This window comes from Anabrus simplex, chromosome 1 (assembly GCF_040414725.1).
Source record: "Anabrus simplex isolate iqAnaSimp1 chromosome 1, ASM4041472v1, whole genome shotgun sequence".
In the NCBI taxonomy this organism is placed as follows: domain Eukaryota; kingdom Metazoa; phylum Arthropoda; class Insecta; order Orthoptera; family Tettigoniidae; genus Anabrus; species Anabrus simplex.
Genome location: NC_090265.1, coordinates 1169051287 through 1169078132, shown reverse-complemented (window position 1 = coordinate 1169078132; position 26846 = coordinate 1169051287). Strand labels below are relative to the sequence as shown.

General features: G+C 38.1%; 1 protein-coding gene across 1 annotated transcript in view; it reads right to left on the bottom strand.

The window, feature by feature from the left end:
* Positions 1-3301: 3301 nt before the first annotated feature.
* LOC136858383 (probable ATP-dependent DNA helicase HFM1) overlaps positions 3302-26846 on the bottom strand; it is a 111700-nt gene continuing 88155 nt past the window's right edge. The window contains exon 5 of the mRNA XM_068225554.1: positions 3302-8456. Coding sequence (XP_068081655.1) covers positions 4251-8456 — 4206 coding nt within the window. The 3' untranslated portion in view covers positions 3302-4250. The remainder of the gene's footprint in view (positions 8457-26846) is intronic.

Sequence of the window (26846 nt, the reverse complement as noted above, 5' to 3'; positions counted from 1 at the left end):
TTCACACCAGGCAAATGTTGGGCTGCACCTTAATTAAGACCAAGGTCACTTTCTTCCCACTTCTAGCCATTTCCTATCCCATTGTCACTGTAAGACTTAATTATGTCAGTGTATGTAAAGAAAATTATAAAAAAAACAAAGTACAATGAATGTTGTATATAACGAAACCCTTCAATAAATATTTACCCCAATGACCGTCATGTCTTGATGGGTTTCTGCTAGTTGTTATTATTATTATTATTATTATTATTATTATTATTATTATTATTATTATTATTATTATTATTATTATTATTATTATTATTATTATTATTGTGTTACATGCTGTTTAATTGCTCAGTGTCAAAGTGCATGACATCACAACACTACGTACCTCAAATCAAGTTTGGTGTAACGAAGTATTCCTTGTTTATCTCCTTCTCCATTCACGTACTTACGCATGCATAGTGCTCATTCAATATGAGTCTCCGATGCATGGTTGTTTAACAAAATATATCAGTTGTTATCTCCTTCATATATTTATTAGTTTGGGCATAGAATTTTTTAACAACCTGTATATGCACGACAGAACTTATGAATGATGTGTTTGCAGTTTAACAAACTCTAACTTGTATGCCATGGCAGGAGAGGTAGGTTAAAGGACTAGGGTAGGAATACAAAGCATGTCACTGCCTGCTCTGTAAGAACTGATAATAGTGAGAATTTGTTGTCTTGACCTAGATTGTTTAATCAGGACAGTACATACATTCTTTTTAGAGAACAGTTATTGACACTGTTTTAACCCTTTCTCTCTGGTGAAACAAGTGTGGAATCACGGTCTTGAGTCCCCAGGCTGGCTGACCCTCCCCATTGTACAGGATACTTTCTGCTCTTTGCTTTCTTGCTCGCATTTGTTAACATTCGTAAGACATGACAGGTTGACTAGTTTAAAAATAAGTATACTGTATATATACCAGGTGTATGCATAAGTCTTTTCTGGTTTCACTTAGAGATGGCGCCAGCAAACAGTACGCAATGTATGAATTTGACACATATGTCAGTTTGTTCATCTGACATTAACCTACTAACACACACAAGTTGAGTCTGCCAAACACTAGCGTCTGTGTTGTATTGTTCAGTGATTATGTCAACATTTGTGCCTGAAAAAGAACATTTGCAGCACGCATTGCTTTACTTATTTAATCAAAAGAAAAAGGCTGTGAAAAGTCATCATTTGCTGGTAGACACATATGGTGAATATGCTCCATCGATTACAACATGTGAGACATGGTTTCGACAATTTAAACATGGTGATCTCAATGTGAAAGACAGTGGGCACTCTGGTAGACCACAAAAGTGCGAAGACGAGCAATTGTAGGCGTTACTGGATGATGACCCAACTCAAACTCAACAGCAATTGGCACAAGCATTAAATGTGTCACAAGAAACAATCAGCAGATGTTTATGAGCAATGGAGAAGATTAATAAACTCGGTAAATGGGTCCGACACGATTTGAATGATTGGCAAATGGAAAAACACAAAGTCACTTGTGAAATGCTACTTCAACGCCACCAAAGAAAATAATTTCTGTGCCAAATTGTGATGGGTGAAGAAAAATGGATTTGTTTTGAAAACCTGAAGTGGAGAAAATCATGGCTGTCACCTGGAGAAGCCGATCCTTCAACACCAAGGCCAAATCACTTCAGCAAGAAGACAATGCTATGTGTCTGGTGGGACCAGAGCGGTATTGTGTATTATGAACTCTTGAAGCCCTGCAAAACCGTTAATGCACAATGCTGTCACCAACAAATCCAAACCCAAACCAAACCCCATGGCACTACAGCCCTTGAAGGACCTTGGCATACCAAGCGACCGCTGCTCAGCCTGAAGGCCTGCAGATTACGAGGTGTTGTGTGGTGAGTACAACGAATCCTCTCGGCGTCACCAACAAATGATTAATTTAAATCACGCATGACCGGAACTGGTCAGAAGACGTGGCAAAGTGATTTTGTTACACGACAATGCCTCGTCTCACAAAGCAAAACCAGTGAAAGATGCCTTGAAATCGCTTGGATGGGACATCCTTCTGTACCTGTCATACTCCCTTGACCTGGCGCCATCTAACTATCACCTCTTCGCATCAGCCTCTGGACTGGAATGTTCTCGCAGAGCAGCACTTCAGCAATTTCAAGGAAGTTGGAAAATGGCTCGACAGATGGTTTGCTGCAAAAGACAAGCAGTTTTTCTGGCATGGTATTCATAACTTACCTGAAAGATGGGTGAAGGGTGTAGAAGCCAATGGCCAATACTGTAGTTTGAATAAACAAAAAATAATTTCCCTTGAAAATTACATGTTTTCTTTACAAAAAAATAAAAATCAACGGCAAAATCTTATGCATACACTTGGTAGTTTAGTCAAATATAGCTGTGTATATTTTAATCATTTTCATTCATGTAAAGCTTCCCGTCCTGCTTTTCAATCCATGGCTGTGGACACAGTACTAACAGAGTTACATCTTTCCCGTCTTCATCTTCAAAGTCACTACCCATCATGATGATTAGAGCTTCATCCGCAGTATACCAGTATACTGTTCCTCATGCATTATGAAGTATGGTATCACAATGCATCGTAGCTACCTACAGAAGCCCTAATACATTGACAGTGAACAGAAATTATGCTGTAAATGATGAGCACAAAGGTCACTCGAACCCTTACTTTCTTACTGATCACCTCTGACGTCTGATGACTACTACTACTCTACTAGTAGCACTACAGACTCACTTGACATTAACTAGATAACATGAAGGTATAACTTCTCCAGCAGTCTACTTAGTGAAGCACAGAAATGCCGAAAAACGCTCGGTTGCTACTGTAATCCACCGGCCGTGTGGCATCGCTCCCAGCAGTATACCGGCTACCCAGCATGGCTCTCTCCTGCTTGCTACAGCAGTCCATCAGAGTGAAAAGGTTAAATTCCCAAAAGAAAGTGCCTGTGATCATCTCCAGCTGGTGAAACCTACTATTGTAATATAACTGATACCTATTATATTAATATTATTGTTAGTAGTAGGTATGACAGCTAGATGGAAATAAATATATGATGAGGATTGACTGATTGACTGACTGGACTCTTAGGAGTCTAACTCTAATTATCAGCTCCTGAAGAGTAGGAGGATTATTTCATTTCTTTTTATTACCTTTAGCCAAATGGAAATTATAGGATTTTCAAGTGCATTGCTGAGAACTAATCATATAACAACATTTACAACATTTATTTTATTACATATTATTCTTATTTACAAACTTGTACGAGAGTTTGAAATTAATTTGTTTATATTAAGAATTCTCTATATACATAACAAGATCATAAATATACAGTGCAACTTTCCTATTAATACAAGACTGAAAGGTGTTTTTGTGATATTATGTCACTGTGTCATCTATTGATAAGGTCTGAATATTATTGCTGTTGTTGACCAATGCATTCATTCAATTAATGGTTTATTTCTGTCTTGATCCATTTTTGTTTCCACTATTCTAAATTTAAGAAATTCTTCTGCAGGTGCACAAAGTACTGCTTCAGTCTAAAATGTAATAATCTAATGTTAATATTGAGAAAGTTTTCTCACACTCTCTCTTCCATAAAACCTAAAGCTTTCTCCATATTGTAAATTGTTTTATCACTGACTGTATTAAGGTTACCTTGTTCTTAGTCATCTGACAGATTATGAGCTTTTTGTTTCATATACATGAGTTTCCCACTTTCTAATAATATTTTAAATCCATCTTAAGTGACACTATAAGTGCACAATTTTACAACTGAGGTTCTGAGGGATGTAATTTAAGTTGCATGGTTAAGTAATTAAAACCAGAAAGGAACGTATGATTTGGCTCAGTAAGCTTATGCACTTGTAAGACCCGTCACAATTTTTAGAGAAGGAAAATACAAGTGTCTGTTATCAACTCTATTGTAAAAAATAGCCTTCAATACTCAATTTGTAATAAGACCATTGGAATACTTATGGAGAATATTTTACACCTTGTCTGTTTTAGGCCCTACTCATAATGTGTATGCTACAGTTACTGAATTTCTTGTTGAAACATACATCTATACTTATTTCTCATTAAAACAGAAACATACCCTCATTTAAACTAACCTCATGTTATTTTTAGTTTTGTTCCATAGGTAGTCTGTAGTTTATTTTGTACAGTAAATTTCTTTGGCCACCTATGAGCATAATTTACTTTCAGCTCATCTATTCAGATCACTTATGTTTCTGAAACTGTATTGTTGAAATAATTATCACTGCTAACCGATGATTGTGATGTGTCAAACAATGGTGGTGAACATAATGTTGGAGGAGAACAACATTCATTTTTTTGAGTATTTTGAAATCCAGAACTGGCTATGTATTCAATTGGGCGTGAAACCCAGCTAAATGGAATATCCTCCAGCATTACTTGCGACTGATTTCCCCAAATTGGTGATTGAGAATATGTATCGCTTTGTTGAGAAAGATTTACTCTGTATGGTAAATAGATCCCTTCTTTATCTGTTTCACTTTCTATGGTACCTGAGTGATCATTAGTAGAGACTGACTGAATACTTACAGATTCACTACTATCTTTATGAAAAGTTGTGATAGGAATATACTTTTGTCCAAAATATTCAGTATCATCCTTGTTATTTGCCATTAATGTATTAGCAATTGGAAGTGATTTGCACATGGACCTGGTTTCATTCCTTAAGGGTAAGTCTCTAGTCTTAAGAATGCTACTATTAGGGAGTATTTTTTCATTGTTTTTGCAATACTGATCCATATTTTCATCAGTGACATTTTCACCATATTTTTCAGTAGAAGTTCTTATTTTAATTGGAATATTGGGAATATGCTGTATATCATCCTTTGTACTTGTAATTAGTGAATTTATAAGAGGAAGAAAGTTGCTTGTGGATTTAGTTTCAATCCCAGAACACAGCATTTTATTCTTAAGAATACAACTGTTGTCATGTGTGTTAGTATACTTTCTATAAACTGGAGCTTTATCTATAGTATGGGTTGTTTCATCAAGTTCCCCTACACAAGTATAATCAAGTATCAATCTTTCAATCTGCAGATCAAAATTAATTTCACAAGGAATCTGTAAATCTTCAACCTTCCAGTCTGTTAATAAAGTAGTTCCTGTAGAATTATCACACAACTGTCCTATTTCTGTGGAAAACCTGATTGGCTGTGTGTGTTTCTCTTTTAGAGCTCCAAGAAATATGGGATAATATTTGCTTTTAAACTTTTCTTTCCTTGTATCACTTTTAGAAGGTACTTTAATGAATACAGCTGCTTTTTTAATTGAACTCTGACTGTTTGATACTTGTAATGACTCTTCAGGGTTTGTAGAGTAGGATGTGTTTTGAGTTCCACTTGAACTACTAACTGAATTATAATTTAATGCATACCGGTATATCTCTGACTTTGAAAAGTTGGCTGGTGAATGTACAACATTTGAACCATTCGCCTTCATTTGACTGTCACTAGAAATTTTCATTATTTTGCTGTATGACTCTGTTTCTTTTGTGTCATTCCTCACTGTTTCTTCTTGTAACTCTTTACTGTAAGTCTTTGATTCTGAGGTGCCAGTTTTTAAATTTATTATATTAAAATTGTTCTGTTTAGTTACACCAGATGCAGAATTTTGATGTGATGATATTTCCATCTTAAATGACGTTTTCTTTCTCATTGCTTCTTCTCGTAATTTGTTACTTTTATTTGACTGTTTCTTACACTGTATCTCTGGTGCTGGATTTAAATTTATAGCTTTATTCTGTGTGATATACTTTCTACAAACTGGAGCTTTATCTATAGAATGGATAGTTTTGTCAGGTACCCCTATACAAGTATAATCAATTTTATTTTCAATTGGGATATACTGTTGTATATTTGAGTTTGTATATGAATAGCCTGAGTCCTCGAAAGCACAAAAAGGTGATACAGAGGGAAGATTTATCTGTTGTTGGATTGTGTGCAATGGTTGTTTTAAGGTATTTGACATTTTACCCTGATCACTTTCACTATTCAGGAGATGCGTTTCAGTGAGATTTCTATTCATAATTTGTTTTTCTAGTTGTTTCTTCATAATGCAGTCTGCAGAGCTATAATTATCTCTTTCTTTGCATGAGCTTGAATTGTAGCATCCATGTGATTCTGGAGACAATTTCTTATTCCTTGAAGGTGTGTATATAAACCTATCGAGACTTATTTGACCAGGTGTTGCAGAAAAACTGGTTCGGAGTCTCTTATTTCCAATGCTTTGTATGACTCCATTCGATATATCATGTAATTGACTGAGAATGGACTTTTTAGCTCTTGTGGGACCACTCTTCTGACTGCTTTCAATATATTTTCCTATTTTCTTTTGCACTGCTACTGGAATTGCTTGTGAATTATCAACTGAAGGATTTACTGATGTACTAGATGTCACATCTAATCCAACCCACTCCTCACTAACCACATTCACCACAACCTCAGTGATTTTTGTCCAGTCCAGTGGTCCAACTGTCCACTCACAATGTCCTCCATTTTCAACTAAGAGGGAGTCCTGAAATTTCTTATGAAGGAGGAGTTTATTGTTTGAATCTCCTACTAACAAATGAAGCCTGTGTTTTAAACCAGCAGTATTGTCTAACTCAATTGCTTCTATGTTATCTAATAAAAGTCTGATGTGCACTTGTGTCTCCTCTCTTTCCAAGTGAAGACTGTATCTTGGCAAGTGTGCTGCAGCATATCGCACTCTATCTCCCATGGGTGATGGTCGGTTCAAAATTCTCTCCAAATCACGGGGATTTGACTCGGCAATGGCTTGGAAATTAGTTTTACCTGCAGCAACTAAGCATGCAGATAGGACAGGACCAATGCGTTCCAGCTGCCGAGATACATAATTAGAGTTTTCCCATAGATTACAGCGGAAGCACTTAGCAAGGATAATAGCATTTAATAGACTAGAATAGTGAGGTTGCATAGATAGATATTTTGCCATGCAGGAAGTGATACGCTGTCCTGTGCGGATAATTCTTATTGAATCTTGATGGAGAGAAGGATCAGGAATTGGAAGGCAACCAAATGAAGCCTGCACAAGACAGTTTACCTTCATTTCTCGAGTCTTAATCAAGTTTGGAAGCGGAAATCTGATTCCAGTTTTAGATTGATTTAAAGCATTTAATGCTCTTTTTTCATTAGTTCTCAGCTGGAAATCTGCAAACTCATGGCAACTAGTAAGTATTGCCAACATTTCATATAATTTTTCACTGCCACTAATCTTTGTGAATATTTTCATGGTCTCAAATGCTATATAGAACTGTGCCATAAGTCGTCCAGTTTGTGTGGGGTGAATATCATAGACATCCATTTTAACTAGATTAATACTAGCAAGGGCATTTAATTCTCTAAGGCAAATTTCTTGAAGTTTATCTTCAATGCCTTTCTTGGAAAGTTCTGCAGAAATTCCATAATATTTTGGGTTTTTCAGTGTGCGCACATAAAGGAAAGTAGATCTTATCCAGTTGATTGCTTGGGCTTTCTCCGTAATTGTAGACAGCACAACTTCAGAATTCAAATGTTCAGCCAGGTGTTGAAGAAGGTTGCTCTCTAGTAGATCTTTACTTTCTACCAGCCGCCTATATCGATTCACCTGATTATTCCTGGTCATTATGATAGTTGTAGCTTGAGTGTCAAATTGAGGTCGACCAGCACGACCCATCATTTGAAGAATTTGATTCTCAGAATAATCTTGGTAGCAGCCGCCAGCATAGTGTTGTGTTGATTTAATTATCACCAAATGAGCTGGGAGATTTACACCCATTGCGAGTGTACTTGTGGTCACCAGCACAGGAAGGAAACCATTTCGAAATAAGTTTTCAACAATGTGACGATCATTTACATCCATTCCAGCATGATGACAACCTACTCCAGCTAGTATATAGTCTTTCAGCTTATTTTCTCGCATATTCCTTGTGCACTCCAATAAGCGCTGCTTCTGTTCTAAACTGAAATGGAAAGTAATCTGCTTAGAAAGTACATCTGTAGTTTGAATAACACCTTTCCTTGTGCTACAAAATATCAGTGAAGGTTTTTGTTCAGAGTATTTAAATAAAAGTGGTCGGATTTTATAACTCAGTTGAATTTCAAACCGAAACTGTGAGAAATGAGATGGACAGTCATATCCCAAGACAATCTTGGTCAATTTCACTGGGCGGTACTCTTCACCAAGTGCCCAAGATAAAGCAGGGTTATCCATTGATCCTAACCAGCATGCCACATCCTCAATGTTTGGGATTGTGGCAGAAACTGCAATGAATCGCAGAGGGATATCATATTCATTCTGCTCATCTGAATTGAGTGCTAAGAATTCCTGAATAGTTTTCATGCGACTGACAACTGCCTCCATGACTGGACCTCGTCTCTCTTCATTGAGGATGTGGACCTAAGACAAAATATATTCCAAAAGTTAGATATTAACAAAGAGAGAAAGAGAGAGAGAGAGAGAGAGAGAGAGAGAGAGAGGAGGAGAGGGGGAGTAAGGTTAACTAGCTTCCAGATTAAAACATCAGTAGAAATAGAAATCTTCCTGGAATACCAAAACAAAATGATTGGGACATTCATATGTTGACATATTACTGTATGTTAAGGAGGATAGTGAGATGCCAGTGTTGGTTATGAAAATTGTACTTATCAGGAGTTTAAATACACAGTTATCCACCAGCACTGATATAGTTTTCAGAGTGGTGAATCTATTTTCTTCGTAACACAACCAGTGACAATAAAGTTCGGTGAATAGCCCTGTACTATCAACATAGATGAACAATGTACGACAGTGACCTTACTGTCCTTAAATAATCCCCTCCCATAACTATGCACTGCTGAGATTGGCGATACATGTCCTGGAAACTCTGCAAGAAGGCTTCCTTTGGGATGGTGTTCAAAAGCCTCGTCACGTTTCGTTGTATGTCAGGAATATGGTCAAATCTCTTTCCCTTCCAAGCGAGTTTGATGCGTGACTTTTCGGCTCTGACCTTTTTCCAACGAGGGGATCCCGGAGAATGCCTTGCCATTTAGTTTCAGAGTCGTACCTGGGACATCAGGTTTCATCCTCAGTGACAATACAGTTCAAGAAATTTGTCGTCGCATCCGCTGTTTCGACAAAATCCTGTGAAGCCTCTAAACGTGCCTGCTTCTGATCATCAGTCAAGTGATGTGGCACAAGACGAGAACACGTTTTCCTCTTCCCTAACTTCTGGGTAACAATTTGTCGCATGGATTCACAGTTAACCTGCAGTTCATCCGCTATCATGCGCACAGTTAATTGCTGATCATTCGTGATTAATGTCCTCACCTTTTCAATGTTTTCGTCACTGACGGCAGTCGCCGGTCTTCTGCTACGGGGGTTGTCAGAAACACTTTCCCGGCCTCCTCGAAAACGGGCGAACCACTTGTATACACACTTCAAGGACAGTGCTTGATCTTCATAAACATGTACCAGCATCGCATACGTTTCTTTCGGTGTCTTACCAACCTTAAAACAAAACTGTACATTGATCTTTTGGTCGTTCATTTTCCTGTTCGCAGTTCAGAACCAACGTACTAAACATGCACTGTGTCAAACAGGTCTTACACGGCATACACACGATGCTCAACTGAACAACGTTGGGAGCAGGTGGTCAAAACCTGCTGCTATGCATGTGCAGTGTTGTGTGTCGCCAGTGTTGTCAGATCGACCATTCTGACTTCATTCACCAAACTTTGTCACAGGCTGTATATGTTATACCACCCATCAGACTTTTGTAAGTTCCTCAATAAAACATACTAAAGAGACTCTTTTCTTTAATTTACAAAATAATAATGCTCTAGAAAATTTCAAAAGATTACCAGCATTGCTCATCTTTATTTATTATTGTTTAGACATTTCAGAGCATCTTCTTGGCAGTGTGTGTTTGAATGTTCCTAATGCAAAACTGTATGTTTGAACACAGACTTCTTTTTTTTTTTTTTACAACTTGCTTTACGTTGCACCGACACAGATAGGTCTCATGGTGACGATGGTAGAATAAAGGCCTAGGAGTGGGAAGGAAGCAGCTGTGGCCTTAATTAAGGTACAGCCCCAGCATTTGCCTAATGTGAAAATGGGAAACCATGGAAAACCATCTTCAGGGGCTGCCGACTGTGGGGCTCGAACCCCCTACCTCCCGGATGCAAGCTCACAGCTGCGCGCTCCTAACTGCATGGCCAACTCGCCCAGTTTGAACACAGATGATGTGACATTTATGTCAGTGTCTCTCTCAGTAAAGTTTGGTCATAATCAGTACTGATTGATTGTTGACATATTCAACATTCTTCTACACAAGTACTGTATGGGAATGGGACATGACAGTTGAGCAATACTATCATTAGTTTCTCTCTATAGAAGTTGTGGTTTCAATCTCGACCAATGCAAGGGGAAGTTTTGAAATGGAAAGTCACATCACATCCCTGTGGTTCAGAGCACCAACAGGTACAATTGCAGTCTTTTCATCAACAATTATGTAAAATCTACAAACCTGCTTATTGCCTAAAAACAATTACTGTAGGTATAGGAAGGTGGTTTCAAGAATTAAAAGCCAGAGATTTCAGCTTAGAAGAAACAGCCACTCTGGATTTAATTGGTCAATAATCTCTCAAAGTACACATCAAAACCAATTCAAATGAATGATTTGGTATTTGTTTCCATTATTTCTTATTTAAAAAATCCATTTTAAAAACAAATGGTGTTTGTTTGTCCAACCCTTGTCCCGTTTCTCTACAGGGTCGGGTATGAGGTGAGGTGAGGTGAGATGAATCTGTCGTGGCGGGTTTTTATGACTGGATGCCCTTCCTGACGTCAGCCTCATCAGAGGAGTTAATGAGATGAAATGAATGACGTGATATATGGTACTAGGAAGAGAGAGGGTGAAACCCGGTGCCGGCACGTAGCCTACTCCTGTCAAATAGCATCAAGGGGTCTGCTCAAGGCTTAACGTCTCCATCCAATGGACGAATCACTATCAACAGCGTCATATGGCTTCAGGATTTTGGCACACAATCTAGTGATTAGAAATTGTATACCACCACCTCCACTATCCTACCGCCAACATTCTGATGGTGACATTTTTTCGACCAACGGGGCTCGAACTGGCTAACCTTGGTGTCAGACCATTTAGACTTCAACGCCTTAACAATTAAGGCCACCAGGTGGGCTATTTAAAAAACAAGGTACAAACTTTTTTCTACAACTGTCTATATGAAAATGATCCTGGGCTCTATTCCAGCCACTTTTACTGTTAAATATTATTAGGGAGGCCTATAATTAAGTTGATTTTAAATAGATGCAGTAACTTACATGTTTCACAGGAGACAAATTCAACAAAGTTTCTTTACAGAATATCTGTGGACTGTAGAATCGGTAACATTTTCTGCTGTTTCTTTGTCCTCCTCGATTGACACCTTTACACAAGCTTGAAGTGTATCCTGGCCCATTCTGTTTCTTATTTTTCTCATCACCCTATTCATAGTGCTGAATGACCTTTCTACACTGGTGGTGGAAATGGGAATGCATATCACACATTCAGCAAGTGGCTTTAGAGCTTCGGCACTTAAGATAAAGGAAATAACATATGTCTCCAACTCTGATTTATTGCGAGCCACAAAATTAAAAGACTGGAAGTCTGCAATAACAGCATCAACATTTCTGAGCTCCAATAATAAGCATAGTTCTTTACAGTCATTTTCTATATACTGTGGAAAAGTTTTAAAATTCTCAAAATATGAATTTAATTGGATTAACTTTACATTACATTATATAAACCTTTATTTTCTCCAGATCTGTACAGTTTCACAACCTAATGGATCTGTTTGGAGAAAATACAGATAAAAAATAACAATGTGATAAAATTATCAAATACAAGGTTAACTAAAGAGTCTACTCACTCTAAGTGTATGTCAGCATTGGTGTTCCCTCCTGCCCTCTGTTGCAGATGATCTGCCACCTCGGGCATCTACTCATATTCCATCCTTGCAGTCATTCTTCCATACGTAACCATCTTGAGCTTAATCAGGCCCCCACTCTCCTTTCACTCTACAAGATAACCAACTGCTCATCACCTGACCCAACGCCTATTATGCTGAGTCAGGCAGCTGAGCACTGACCTAGGACACCCACTCTGACATGCACTCTTGTACTCTACTGCTGATCTGCATACCTCACCATCTTTACTTTCTACATACAACAACCAGAATCTATGACAAGAAGAATAAATATATATTGCACTACTACCTTATTTTTACATCCTCCCTGTTACTTTTAAATTCCACTTCTTTAACATCTTTATACAACGTTTTCTAACTGCCTCTAAAAACTTACTTATATTCCCTGGTTTTTCCACTCTTTCATTACCCATTCTGTGATCTTCTGTTCATTATCCGGCTGTTTCATGACTTTTAATTGTACCTCACTCATGTATTTTTCTCTCTCCATTCAAATTCCCTTGCACACTATTAACAATATATAAGTAATAATAATAACAACGTAAACGTTTCCACCTTTTCAATACTAAAATACACTGACTGACAGAGCAAATGCAACACCAAGAAGGAGTGGTCAGAACTTTATGCCAATTGCAGGGTAGACTGACGTCACTGAGGTATGCTCATGATGTGAAATGCGCCGCTGTGCTGCGCACGTAGCGAACGATAAATGGGACACGGCGTTGGCGAATGGCCCACTTCGTACCGTGATTTCTCAGCCGACAGTCATTGTAGAACGTGTTGTCGTGTGCCACAGGACACGTGTATAGCTAAGAATGCCAGACCGCCATCAACGGAGGCATTTCCAGCAGACAGACAACTTTACGAGGGGTATGGTGATCGGGCTGAGAAGGGCAGGTTGGTCGCTTCGTCAAATCGCAGCCGATACCCATAGGGATGTGTCCACGGTGCAGCGCCTGTGGCAAAGATGGTTGGCGCAGGGACATGTGGCATGTGCGAGGGGTCCAGGCGCAGCCCGAGTGACGTCAGCACGCGAGGATCAGCGTATCCGCCGCCAAGCGGTGGCAGCCCCGCACGCCACGTCAACCGCCATTCTTCAGCATGTGCAAGACACCCTGGCTGTTCCAATATCGACCAGAACAATTTCCCGTCGATTGGTTGAAGGAGGCCTGCACTCCCGGCGGCCGCGCAGAAGACTACCATTGACTCCACAGCATAGACGTGCACGCCTGGCATGGTGCCGGGCTAGAGCGACTTGGATGAGGGAATGGCGGAACGTCGTGTTCTCCGATGAGTCATGCTTCTGTTCTGTCAGTGATAGTCACCGCAGATGAGTGTGGCGTCGGCGTGGAGAAAGGTCAAATCCGGCAGTAACTGTGGAGCACCCTACAACTAGACAACGTGGCATCATGGTTTGGGGCGCTATTGCGTATGATTCCACGTCACCTCTAGTGCGTATTCAAGGCACGTTAAATGCCCACCGCTACGTGCAGCATGTGCTGCGGCCGGTGGCACTCCCGTACCTTCAGGGGCTGCCCAATGCTCTGTTTCAGCAGGATAATGCCCGCCCATACACTGCTCGCATCTCCCAACAGGCTCTACGAGGTGTACAGATGCTTCCGTGGCCAGCGTACTCTCCGGATCTCTCACCAATCGAACACGTGTGGGATCTCATTGGACGCCGTTTGCAAACTCTGCCCCAGCCTCGTATGGACGACCAACTGTGGCAAATGGTTGACAGAGAATGGAGAACCATCCCTCAGGACACAATCCGTACTCTTATTGACTCTGTACCTCAACGTGTTTCTGCGTGCATCGCCGCTCGCGGTGGTCCTACATCCTACTGAGTCGATGCCGTGCGCATTGTGTAACCTGCATATCGGTTTGAAATAAACATCAATTATTCGTCCGTGCCGTCTCTGTTTTTTCCCCAACTTTCATCCCTTTCGAACCACTCCTTCTTGGTGTTGCATTTGCTCTGTCAGTCAGTGTATTTTCACAAAATTATAAATTACACGGTACTAGTTTCGACCCATCTAGGGGTCATCATCAGCCGTATTGGAGCAAAGATCACTTTTGGCGAAATCCTAAGAAAATGTTATTTTAAAGAATAACAAGTGAAATGAGATGTTATTATGGTAATAGTTAATAATACAAGGAATATACATACTAAGAGGTTTTTAACAAAGAATAAAGTATAAATGGGGTGTTGTAAAAATTATAATCATGGAAATCAGTAAGTTCTTGTATTGAAATGACATATATAAAATTATATATGGCTTAGGAAGAGGGCTTAAGGTGGGGCTGAAGGGTGCGGGAGAAAGTGTAATTGTCTTGGAAAAGTACCTTTGATTAAATTTAGGATTGAGTTTAGGTTGGCTGCACTATTAACAAGTCAAAATCTTCTATTCTTTATCGCACAATATACATATTGAATTGTCTTTCATTCTTGTCCATCTCTTATTCATATTTATACCCATCATCCACCAGATTAGTCCTCTTATCTCTAATCTATTCACATTTCTGACTCTTATCTTAACTACTTGATTAATTCTATTAAATATGGTTAGGGTCGTTCTTTTCCTGCAGTCAGATTCCAACTCCTGTGCTTGAACATCTTTAATCCTTTTTATAGTATTCCTCCGACACACTTCATTCCTCCTTTCCCACTGCCACTCCTTCTCCTAATAGTTTCCTAGATCCAACCTCTCAAGCAGTGGTATTAACCTTATCTATCCAGTAATCCCCATACATACTCATATTTTGGTGCTGGTAAGCTGTCTGCAGGAGTAGGCCACTCCCACCCATTTTAAATCTTCTCCAATAACTCAACACTCTCGTTATGATATTGACCTCTATGTTACTTTTAAATTCCACTTCTTTAACACAATTACACATAATTTTACACATAATTCTAGCTGCTACATTAGCCACACAATTGGGAAGGCCTATCACAATTTTACGAAATAAACTGACTATCTGATTTAGCGTAATACGTTCCTTTTCAACTCGCCATACTTTTACTCTAACCATATAACACCCTACTTAATACCACTGCTTTAAACACCATTCTCTGAATATTATAACTGATACCCGGGAATTTATTTTCCAATGTTCTTATACCTGAAAGTGCTGCTAATCCCCTCCACTTCACTTGTTAAATTTGATCGGACCATTTACCATTTCTGCTTATACAAATACCCAAATACTCTAGTTTATCAGTCTCCTCTATTAACTCTCCATTTATCACCCATTTCTTCTTTATCTTCCTTTTTCTACTTTTCCTGCATTTATTCTCAGTGACCATTTACTAGCATACTTCCGATACCTCACTTATATTTTTTTGTAAACTCCCTCCTGTCAGCGTAATCAATAAGACATCATCTGCAAATATTAAACCTGGGATTTCTTGTTCTTCTAATACAAGACAAGCCCACTTCTCGTCCCCATGCCTGCCTAATATGTCATTTATGAATATCAAAAATAGAATTGGAGATAATTTACAACCCTGTTTTAAACCTAAATTTGATTCAATTAAACCACTTACAACCCCTTCATCTATTCTAATGCTACAATACTCTTCCTCATATATGGCCTCAATCGCATGTCTCATCATTTTTTTTAAATTCCCACCCTACCCAATCTCTCAAGTAACGCTCTCCATATTCACTGTATCAAAGGCCTTTTCAAAATCCACCGCTGCTATATACACATTTCTTCCTTCCTTCCTTCCTCACATATTTATCAATTATTGTCTTAACTATCATTGCATTATCCATCGTCCTCTCCCCCTTCCTAAAACCACTCTGGTAAATCGTAGTATGGAAAGCTAATTGGATTAACTTCACAGCCTTAAACCTTTGCTCCATTTGACTGATCATATTCATCACAAATTTCTTTCAATTTGCATTGTTTGCTTTTTATCTTCATCCAAATACATACTTTTACCTTTTGCAGCAGCGATATCTAGATTTTTAATTTTTTATATTGCTTCCTTTTCACCAAATTCCTCACAGTAATTCTCTATGCTTCTTTTGTGATTCAGAGTTCCAGACACAAGAACAGAATGTTGTGAAACTGAGATTGTCTTTGTAGGATCTTGCTTAAGTTTGAGACCGCATGTTATGTTTCATCTATAACCACAAAACCTACTAAGAAGTTGTATTTATAATAGAATTTCCCCCACCTAACTCGACAAATCAACACCATCTTTATGTATATGTTCACATGCCAACATAACGGATTTTTAGTACAGTAATATATTATGAACTGTGCATCGCTGAGTTGGCCGTGCAGTTAGGAGTGCGCAGCTGTGAGCTTGCATCCGGGAGATAGTGGGTTCGAATCCCACTGTTGGCAGCCCTGAATATGGTTTTCCATGGTTTCCCATTTTCACACCAGGCAAATTGTGTGGCTGTACCTTAATTAAGGCCACGGCCGCTTCCTTCCCATTCCTAGGCCTTTCCTATCCCATCATCGCCATAAGACCTATCTGTGTAGGTGCGACGTAAAGCAAAATAGCAACAAAAAATATGAACTGTGTGATAGGTACTCAACTAATGGATGTCAATAGCTTATGGAGCAGTGAATACAGGGTGGCCAACTTAAAACTTTCACCACAGATATATCTGGAAAAACAAGAAATATTGAAAAATGACTTTCATGGGCATGAAGGCAGGGAAGGGGCTAATTAAAGTAAATACTATGAGCCGGTCAAAAACGTAAGAAAATCTTATTTTCAACATAAACTTGCATTTATTAAATGGACAACCTGTATTATTTCTTGCATAATCATTAACATGAAAAATCTTATAAGTAATGGATTTTGTTTCATCGCAATAGGTCAATTACATCCCGAGATATTACAACGTGAAGTTCACACTTGATATAAACAAAATGCGCAGCAGTTGCACATACCGAGATTCAAGCGCGAACCTCACGCTCCTCTTAATCACGATATGATTGACGTACTACGATGCGACAGGCGCTGTACTTAATGTTATTTGCACTGTTATGAAGAGGCTTGAAACAATACCTATTTCCAGTCACACACAATGGAAAATAGAGAAGGGGTTTGCTTGTTCGTGTTCTATTGATTTCTACTACTGTACAGTACTAGAATGGACATAACGGTAATGAAACTGAATATCACTGGTCGGGGTATTACAAAATCAATCGCTGACCAAGGATCTAGCAGAGGGGGGAAATGCTGGTTGGTTGTACATAGTTGTACATCAATTACATAATGTTACATGACAAGTACGGGACATGTTACTGAACATTCTTAATTACTGCATTACAATTGAAATTTTGCACATGGTGAAGTGATGACACAAATGTATGTTTGTACAGTAGTACGTACAAAACAAACAAACTTCTCAGGAACACACAAACATGTAACTTTGCTGTACAAATTATGTATATTCTGAAGTAGTACAATACAGAGTACTGTGCTGTACTCTATAGGTAAATAAAACACGCAAGAGAGAAACCGTTATTTACATATCCCTTTGCTGTGGCAGGAAACTCTGTTCTTATTTTCATCCCTCTTGATAATAGTGCAAATACCATTAAGTACAGCGCCTGTTGCATCGTAGTACATCAATCACATCGCGAGTTAAGAGGAATGTGAGGTTCGCGTTTGAATCTCGGTATGTGCAACTGCTGTGCGTTTCGTCTATCTCAAGTGTCAACTTCACATTGCAATATCTCGGGATACAATTGACCTATTGTGATGAAACAAATGCCATTCCTTATGATATTTTTCATGTTAATGATTGTGCAAGAAATAATACACGGTGTCCATTTTAAAAAATGTAAGTTTATGTTGAAAATAATATTTTCTTACATTTTTGACTGGTTCATAGTATTTATTTTAATTAGCCCCTTCCCTGCCTTCATGCCCACTCTAATGCATTGAATTTCTTCTGTGTACGGATTATGGCAGACATGCAGTGCTCTTCTGGCCATCTTCCAGTATTGTAGATCTGCTTTACAAGTTGATACAGTTCTACAGGATATCTCAAACCTTTTGGGTAAAATTGAAAGAGGTGCAGTGGGTCTACAACCGATTATATTGAGATAGGGAACCAATGGTCAGAAATGCATATTTATTGTGTTATGGATATTTTTCAATATCTCTTGTTGTTCCAGATATATTGCACCTTTGTAATACATGCATTGAGACTAGTGGTCGTCACTTTGAACAATTACTATGAGCTATATCGTTGAACCATAGTATCCAGCAGTGAAAGGCCGGCGCGCTGCCGCCTGAGCCACGGAGGCTCTCTCTTTAGCTCACTATCAGTACTCATTCAGCATTGGTACTCTCCAATTCTACCATACACAGAAACCTTTCCTGAACTTTAACAGGGGATTCTGCAGCATACTGAACTGACAAAGACAGTTCACTAGAGTTACATTAGTTGATCCATCTGCCATTATAGGAAAGTATTTAACACAGAGAATGATTTCGTCTTGAGTGTCTAAAACCTCACCAATACAATTTACTAGTTCTGAAGCCGTGTTTCTGCTAACATATGTAGATTGTGCACTTTGAGACTTCACCCAGTTTTCAAGGCGACTGTTATTTTTCTCGAACTGTTCTATTAATTAAACAGTTCATACTTTGTTGTATAGGCAAACCTCTTCTTTGCAAATGAAGTACACATTTTCAATTATAATTGAGAGAGCTTGAAGATTCAAAGCTTTTTCTTCATTACTTTGTTTAATTAACTGCGCATGGATAGGATTATTCAATCCATGCGACCTACAGGTTTCAAGAGCCATTGGCACATTTTACAGAATACATATTCTTTTCTAATTTCCCCGTAATTCTTGCAACTTTCTGAAACTTAACAAAGACACTGTTATGAACATTCCACTGATTTTTTGCATAGTTTCAAGATCAGATTTTAAATTTCTTACAGAATTTGCAAAATGCACCCAATTCCGATCAAATATAACCATTTGTAATTATGCTCATTTTTGCCAATATTTGAATTCATGCACATGACTGCTTTGTTCTTGTATACTTGTGGTAGCAACAATATCCTCATTTAATGTGGAAGAGCAAGCAAAGAATTTGTTTCACATTCAACTTCTCGTATTACTCCCTCATTGCATTAATTATCTGCAAAATGATGTTTCTTCATAAAGAAATAAAATGACATTTGAGATTTGGACTTCATTATGAAAACACAATAATTTAACAGAAAACTGAACACAGATCTTTGCAAGAGTGCAGTGGAACTGCTTGCACCATTGTAATACATGCATTGAGACTAGTGGTCGTCACTTTGAACAATTACTATGAGCTATATTGTTGTTATGCAGTGTACGCTGTGTATGTCCATAACACAATAAATATGGTATGCATTTCTGACCATTGGTTCCCTATCTCGATATAATCGGTTGTAGACCCACTATCACCTCTTTCAATTTTACCCAAAAGGTTTGAGACACCCTGCAGAACTGTATCAACTTGTAAAGCAGATTTACAATACCGGAAGATGGCCAGAAGAGCACTGCATGTCTGTCATAATCTGTACACAGAAAAAATCCAATGCTTTAGAGCAGAGGTCATCAATTATTTTTCTCTGGGGTCCAGACTTATGGTAATAATGCAAAAAAAATGGGGGGCCTGGGGTCCAAATACTTGGTTGAGTAAGGTGCTGGCTACTCCATATAATGATTACAAAAAAAGTAATTATGGCATATATTAGTATGTATGAGCCCTCTACATCCATGCATTTTTTAAATTTCAGAAAGTTGAGTTCTTATAAACAATACATTCATATAGAAGCAAAATTTTAGGTAATGGTATTTTAAGTTCATAACTATGTATATGGAGCCTCCGTGGCTCAGACGGCAGTGCGTCGGCCTCCCACCGCTGGATACCGTGGTTCGAATCCCGGTCACTCCATGTGATATTTGTGCTGGACAAAGCAGAGGCGGGACAAGTTTTTCTCCGGGTACTCTGGTTTCCCCTGTCACCTTTCATTCCAGCAACACTCTCCATTCTCATTTGATAGCATCTATCAGTCATTAATAAATCACTTTGGGAGTGGCAACCCCATTGTAATAACAGCCTATATATGATTCATTCATTACATCCCTGACCCGGTCAATGACTGGAATACAGGTTGTAGAGTTTCAACTATGTATATGCACATTTGAAATATACAATTCACTCACACAAACACAGTAGTGAGAGAAGTGGCATGTTTTGTTTTGTGAAATCTTTTCAAAGTCTGGAATGTACAAAGTTACAGCAATAGTTAAGCAGTCCTTCAACTAAACAAAAGACACTGTTATTTTTTTTTGATATAGTTTCAAGATCAGTTTTTAAATGTCTTACAGGCATGTTGTATTTTCGTATAATTTCAAGATCAGTTTTTAAATGTTTCACAGACATTCACCCACACAAACACATCAGTGAGAGAAGTGGCAAGTTTTGTTTTGTGAAATCTTTTCAAAGTCTGGAATGTACAAAGTTACAGCAATAGTTAAGCAGTCCTTCAACTAAACAAACCGTTTCTCAAAAAAATCATGTTTGAAATCATGTTTTCACACATGTATGTTGACTCAAATATTGTCAACATATATTTAGAAAACTTGTGCAAGATAGGATATGGATCCCTATCAAGAGAGAACCTTTCTTTTGTCATATGTTGCTGTTGCACCCATCTGAAATTCTGCCTTGTCAAAATTCCACAATTCAGTTGCTTTGGTACACAATTCCTCAAGGTTCAATGGAAAAGTTTTTTTTTTTTTTTCATGGTCTGAAGAATGTCTTCCAATTTGTTGAACTCCATGAATCGTTGATAAAATTTTCTCTTCAGTTGGTGCAAAAGTCTGATAATTTTTGCAACCAACCTTCATTACATGACACCAAACAAAATTTTCTGAAATCAATTCTTTCTTCCTTCAAGTCTTGAATAAAGAGATCTAACTCATCTCGAAAGAGTCATACATAATGCAGTTTGCCTACCAAATTTCCTGGTCCCTGTAAAACATTAGCTAGATTGTTTAAGTGACAAAAATATCATATAAGAAATCAGGCTGCTGGATTGATTCTTCATCTTTGCTGAAGTTCATGAACTGATGTTTATAGTTACTCTTGATTTCAATCTTTAGGTTCAAAGAGTCTGGAGAGCTTGTTTCCTTTGCTAAGCCAGCGAACTTTGTTGTGAAGCTAAAGATCAGCATGCATGGCACCAAGTTCTTCAAGGTAGTACACAGAAGCATCAATTATTTCCTGTTTGAGTTTAGTATACATATCAACTGATAACAATTCTAGTCTGCACATATTTGTAGCAGCACATCTTGAATCACTTTTGCATCATTTGTGATAGTACATACATCACACTCTCACACTACATGTAGAAGTGTGAGATATTATCAGTATTCGATTTATTATTATTATTATTATTATTATTATTATTATTATTATTATTATTATTATTATTATTATTATTATTATTATCGTCAGTATTTCATTTGTATATTTTGGCATTAATATTTGTAAGCTGGGAGGTCTCCACATATGTATGTATGAGTAATTTGTTTTGAACAACGAGTGGGAAAACATTGCTATATTGGACTCTGGTAATTTGTATGACTCATGTGGGCATCCCAGTCTGATGAGATGTGCTCGTTGTTGTACTAGGAAAGTTCTATGACTCATGTAAAACACCCGAGAGTTTGTTTATGTCTTGGGACCAAGAAGAAGTTCAGGGAATGGTCTTGACAAGAGGATCACTCATGATTGGCTGGCAAGGATCAATCTCAGCGAATCATGTGAGTCCTGAGGTCTTTATATACAGCGACATCACAGCGGAAGAGAACCACAACTGAGACAATGTACAAGAAGGAAGTAGTGCGGACAGACTGTACGGGAAGGAAGTAGTGCAGACACACGGTACGGGAAGGAAGTAGTGTGGACACACGGTACGGGAATGAAGTAGTGCTGATATGCGGTGCTGGAGTGACGCTGCTGCAATATACTGGACTGGACTTCAAACGTTCGTGGAACGTTGTCTTGTTATGTTCGTGGAAAGTGGCTGATCGACAAATTGTGGAGTGCTTACGCATTAAGTATTGTAGCACTTGTGGCGGCCTGGCATTATATCTTGGTGAAAGCTATCTCAGACTTTCCATAATTTATGTTCAGGATCGACAGGAGTGTGTTGCTCAAATGTATATATTTTTACAAGTGTTTAAGTCTGTGAACACAGTATTACGAGGTACAGTATCTGTGTGATGTTATAACTGCCGATTATGAGAATCGGCAAGTCGTATTGATATAGAGACAGTGAAGGGTTCTTATCTACATATATGTACATTGTTCAACGAACTAACTACAAATGGTGCTTTAGTTCTCACTTTCGTTTTCCCACTGTTTTCTTTGTTATTGCTGTAAATATGGAGTCTTCCAGCAATCTTTTGTGTATTATAAGTGTATTTTAGTGTGTTGATGAGGTGCTCATGTACGGATTTTATTAAGAATATAGTTAGATATTTTATAATCAGTGGAGTTATTGATGAACCTAGGTGCAGTCCCTACCTATTTAATCGTTTTCAGAAGGTTAGGTAAGGCCTGTAGCAGATGTACCAGTATGCAGCATTATGTACACGCCCTGAGATATAAAGTTTATCATGCTCTATCTAAATTTGAGGGATCCATTCTTGTGAACTCTGGCGCCCATACTACGGACATTTCGGTTAACTATTTTTATTAATTTAATTTATTGCAAGTATTTTTTGAAGTTTTTGAGTAATGTTATTTATTCAGTCATTTATTTTATTGTTATTTATTTATATATTTTTATTCATGATTATATTTATTAGTATTCATCAAATTGTTACACATTTTTGGAAGTAACATGCTGACCCTTTCAACAAGATGTTCCATCACTGTTTCAAAGCTGACAAATGAATTTTTTGCCCTACCTAAGATCCATGATCCCTTCAAAGACCCCAGTGTTGTCTTCTATTTTTCTCCTTTTTTGTGTTTACTCATCTCGTGGATTGTTGACCAACCCCTAATGAAGCTTTCACCTCCAACCTTCATGTTTATTGCATCATGTCAAGTGGAAATTGTTGGTTATAACTGAAAGTTTACTTTTTAATTTTGCTTTAAAATTCCCACTCTTAATCATAGCAATTGTTTGATTGCATATTAAACATATTGAAGATGTGATTTTCAGAGTCCACTTTGCAACCCTTGTAATCATTCATGGTGAAAAAGTTCACTGGTATAACTGGCAACTTCGTTAGCTGTAACTCGAACCGAGTATATATAACTTCTTCCTGCATACATTGACCAATTCAACTCAGTTTATGGTTGTGTTTGTGATGACTAAACAGACCAACCCTAGTATAAAACATACGCACACTCAAATCACACTGAATGGATGCAGGAGGGCGGGGTTGTAATTGACGGAGTTTTCTTGCTTGTCACTTGGCCTCTTGATGTCTGTGACATTCTCTTTCAAACAAACTGACAGTGGTGGATGTAATGTTCCACCACAGTGAACAGTCCACAGCACATTCTTCTCATATCTGTGTATTTATACCAGTTGTCTTCATGATGTGTTTCAGCTGGTCCTTAAAACGCTTAAGAGGTGCTCCATGAGGTCTACCGTCGGAGCAAAGTTCACCATAAAGAATTTGGCAGGGAATCCTGGTATCACCCATGCGGTGAACATGGCCTAAGATGAGCGATGAATATTGCCTCAATGCTATTTAGCTGCGCTTTGTCGAGAACTGCCATGTTGGTCACACTTAAGAGGTGCTCCATGAGTTCTACTGTCGGAGCAAAGTTCACCATAAAGAATTTTGCGGGGAAGCCTGGTATCATCCATGCGGTGAACATGGCCTAAGATGAGCGATGATTATTGCCTCAATGCTATTTAGCTGCACTTTGTCGAGAACTGCCATGTTGGTCACATAGTCATCCCATTTAATATTCAAGATGTATCTCATTTTCTGTTGGTGGAAGCGCTCAAGGTTTTCGAAATCACAGTGATAGTGTCCAAGCTTCACAGTCATACAGAGAATGTCTGAAAAGAAAATATTTGAAGCAAATTAATGAGAAAAGAAGGAAAGCTAGAAGATCGAGTTTAATATTCACTTCAAACCAAATAAACAATAGATCACTACATCTGATGAAAAGGAATACCTATTCAAGTTACGAATGTTCCCCTTCAAGCTACCTACAAATCATTACCCATATTACTATTGAACAAATATAATTTATAAATCAAGTGGCTCGTATATACAGATGGGGATGACAACTCCCAGCAGTTTTGATGCATCATTTGGTTTCAAGGTTTCAAGTTTGGATGTGTTGTTTGGACTTCATCAATGTTTTAAATTTGGATCTAAATTGTGACATGCCAGATTGTTTACTTTATTATTGGTTATATGTGAGCATATGTCTTCCAACTGGAGCGTGGCTGAAGATGACCCAATATATATGGGGTCAAAACTAGTCCCAGTCGTATAGGACAATATAACAAGCTAATGGTATTGAATAGGTCGACCCTTCTCTACCCTTTAATATATGAGTATTACAGAAAAAAGTAAGAAGACAGATGGTATATGGGGCTATCAGGTGCAAAACTTGCCAAATCCACCTTTTAGAAAAACTGAGGTAAGCACGAAATTCAATACTTTCTACCTGCTAACGTTGTTGGTTTGGGCAAAACTGTCAACCAAATTACTGAGTTGGATTTTGTTCTAATTAAGATGGATTTGACACCATATAAAAGGTTATGGATGGCGTTTAACACATACCAGGTATTGTATTATACAGTCTGTGCATTATGAAGTTGATTGTTGTAATTCTTTTAACTCGTGTCATGGGAGAATTGTCAGTTGAAGTCGAAGGCAAAATTCAACTTCCAATGGACTCTCGTCAAGATCAGATCCGCAGGGCTGCCCGTTCTTTCTTATTATAAACTTGGCTGACATGTTATTAAGAATGTTCCAGAACAACTTGGATAAGGAAGTGTTTGAGAATGAATATTATTAAGAGCAATGTCGTATCATTATCAGGCGTGCCGAAAACTCAAAGCTTGATGTGTTTACATCTACCAGGACAAGCCAGCTTACGAGTGAACAGCTGTGTGTGACGTATATGCAGGAGCAAGACAGATTAGCCCACCCAACTCATCGACCTACCTCGTGGTGAGCACTGGCTACATCTGGAACCATAAGTCATGCATTCAAGAACTTTTGATTCAGAAATTTACAAAACATTTTTAATAATGGTTGTATTGTCTTATGAGATATGCTGTAGCCAATCACAAGAATGTCTCTATTGTAAAATCTCAAGAAAATCCATCAGGGGATTTTAGAGTAAATCCACTTTAAAATAATCACGTTACCTGTGACGTGTAGACCTTGACCATATAAAAGACGGGGGCTACCCAGCGATAGACAGATGTTCTTCGGCAAGGGCTCTGCATGGTCACACCCTATATTATTCTGTCTGTCGGAAAGTAGAGTCAAGTGATGACATGGTGATTATCAAATGTAACTTGTAAATTCTCACGCCGAGAATTGAACTCAGCAAAACTCGCGAACTGCGGAACTTAATATTTCTTCAAACAAAAACCAAGTAAAGTGTTTAATTTATTTCGTGCTGTGCAAGTGGTAGAACATTATTTAATATTTCTGTAACTGTGATATTTAAAAGTGTTTGAAATATTTCATCGTTATACCACAAGTGTTTACATATATCTTGCTATTCAACACTTAAGTGCTCCTTAAATAGTGATAAACTTTGAGTACGATAGACTGTGCCAACCGCACTGTTAAATGTGAGTGACTTAAACTAATAATCCATTATAGTGTTAATCTTAACTGGATTTGAACTAATTTCTGCACATAATTGTATATAATCCCTTCTAATTATTCGTCAGTGACTTTATTATTTTAAGAAACTCACTGTGCTAAGAGTGACTGACAAGTTATTATTTATTTCATTGCTATTAGCAGTGTCTTATGGATAAACTTTTTAATAGCTCTTTTTTGTGTGTCAAGTGTGGCAGTATTATTTTTCGTTGTGGCAAGTAACCACAGACAGTGTATTGCAAGTGAACTGTGTTTAGTTTCATCATTTTCAGTGGTAAATAACCATGAACTGTGTTCCATCATCTCGTTTCTTAAATCAGTGCTATCTGCATTTTCACCTTTAACATAACGAAGTGACATTCATTATTTTCTATCTTCAAATATCAAGTGAAGTTTATAGGCATATTTCAAACTACGTGTTGTCCACCTACATCAATTAAAGGCACTATTTTGCAAATTTTGGTAACAAGTGATTGTGAATGTGTCGGGGGACTGTACAACTGTGAACACTCATATAGAGCTAAACTGCGAGCGATTACCCCACATCAATATCACCGTAGATCTCTGAGAAATTCGAGACCTTCGAGTATGAGGCAAGGGTTCGATTCCATGGTGGCGAACGAACTTGGGAGCACGAGTCCAGTTCCATGGTGACAAGAGGATCCTGGAGTACGAGTCCAATTCCATGGTGACAAGAGGACCCTGGAGTATGAGTAGCCTGTAGAACCATTCAAAAAGACGATTTGGGAGATGGCGGTTCACTGCATCAAGGTGATATGAATTTCAACTTGCCAATATTTTGAATAAACAAACTATTCAAAGTACATCTTGACTTATTGTAGATAGAACCTATCCTCCTGTACCAATCCCTAGCCATTTACTGGTACAATATACAGTATATAAGGAATGGCATTACTAGCATTACTCATGCCTCAGTCACTTTTATGTTCTCAGA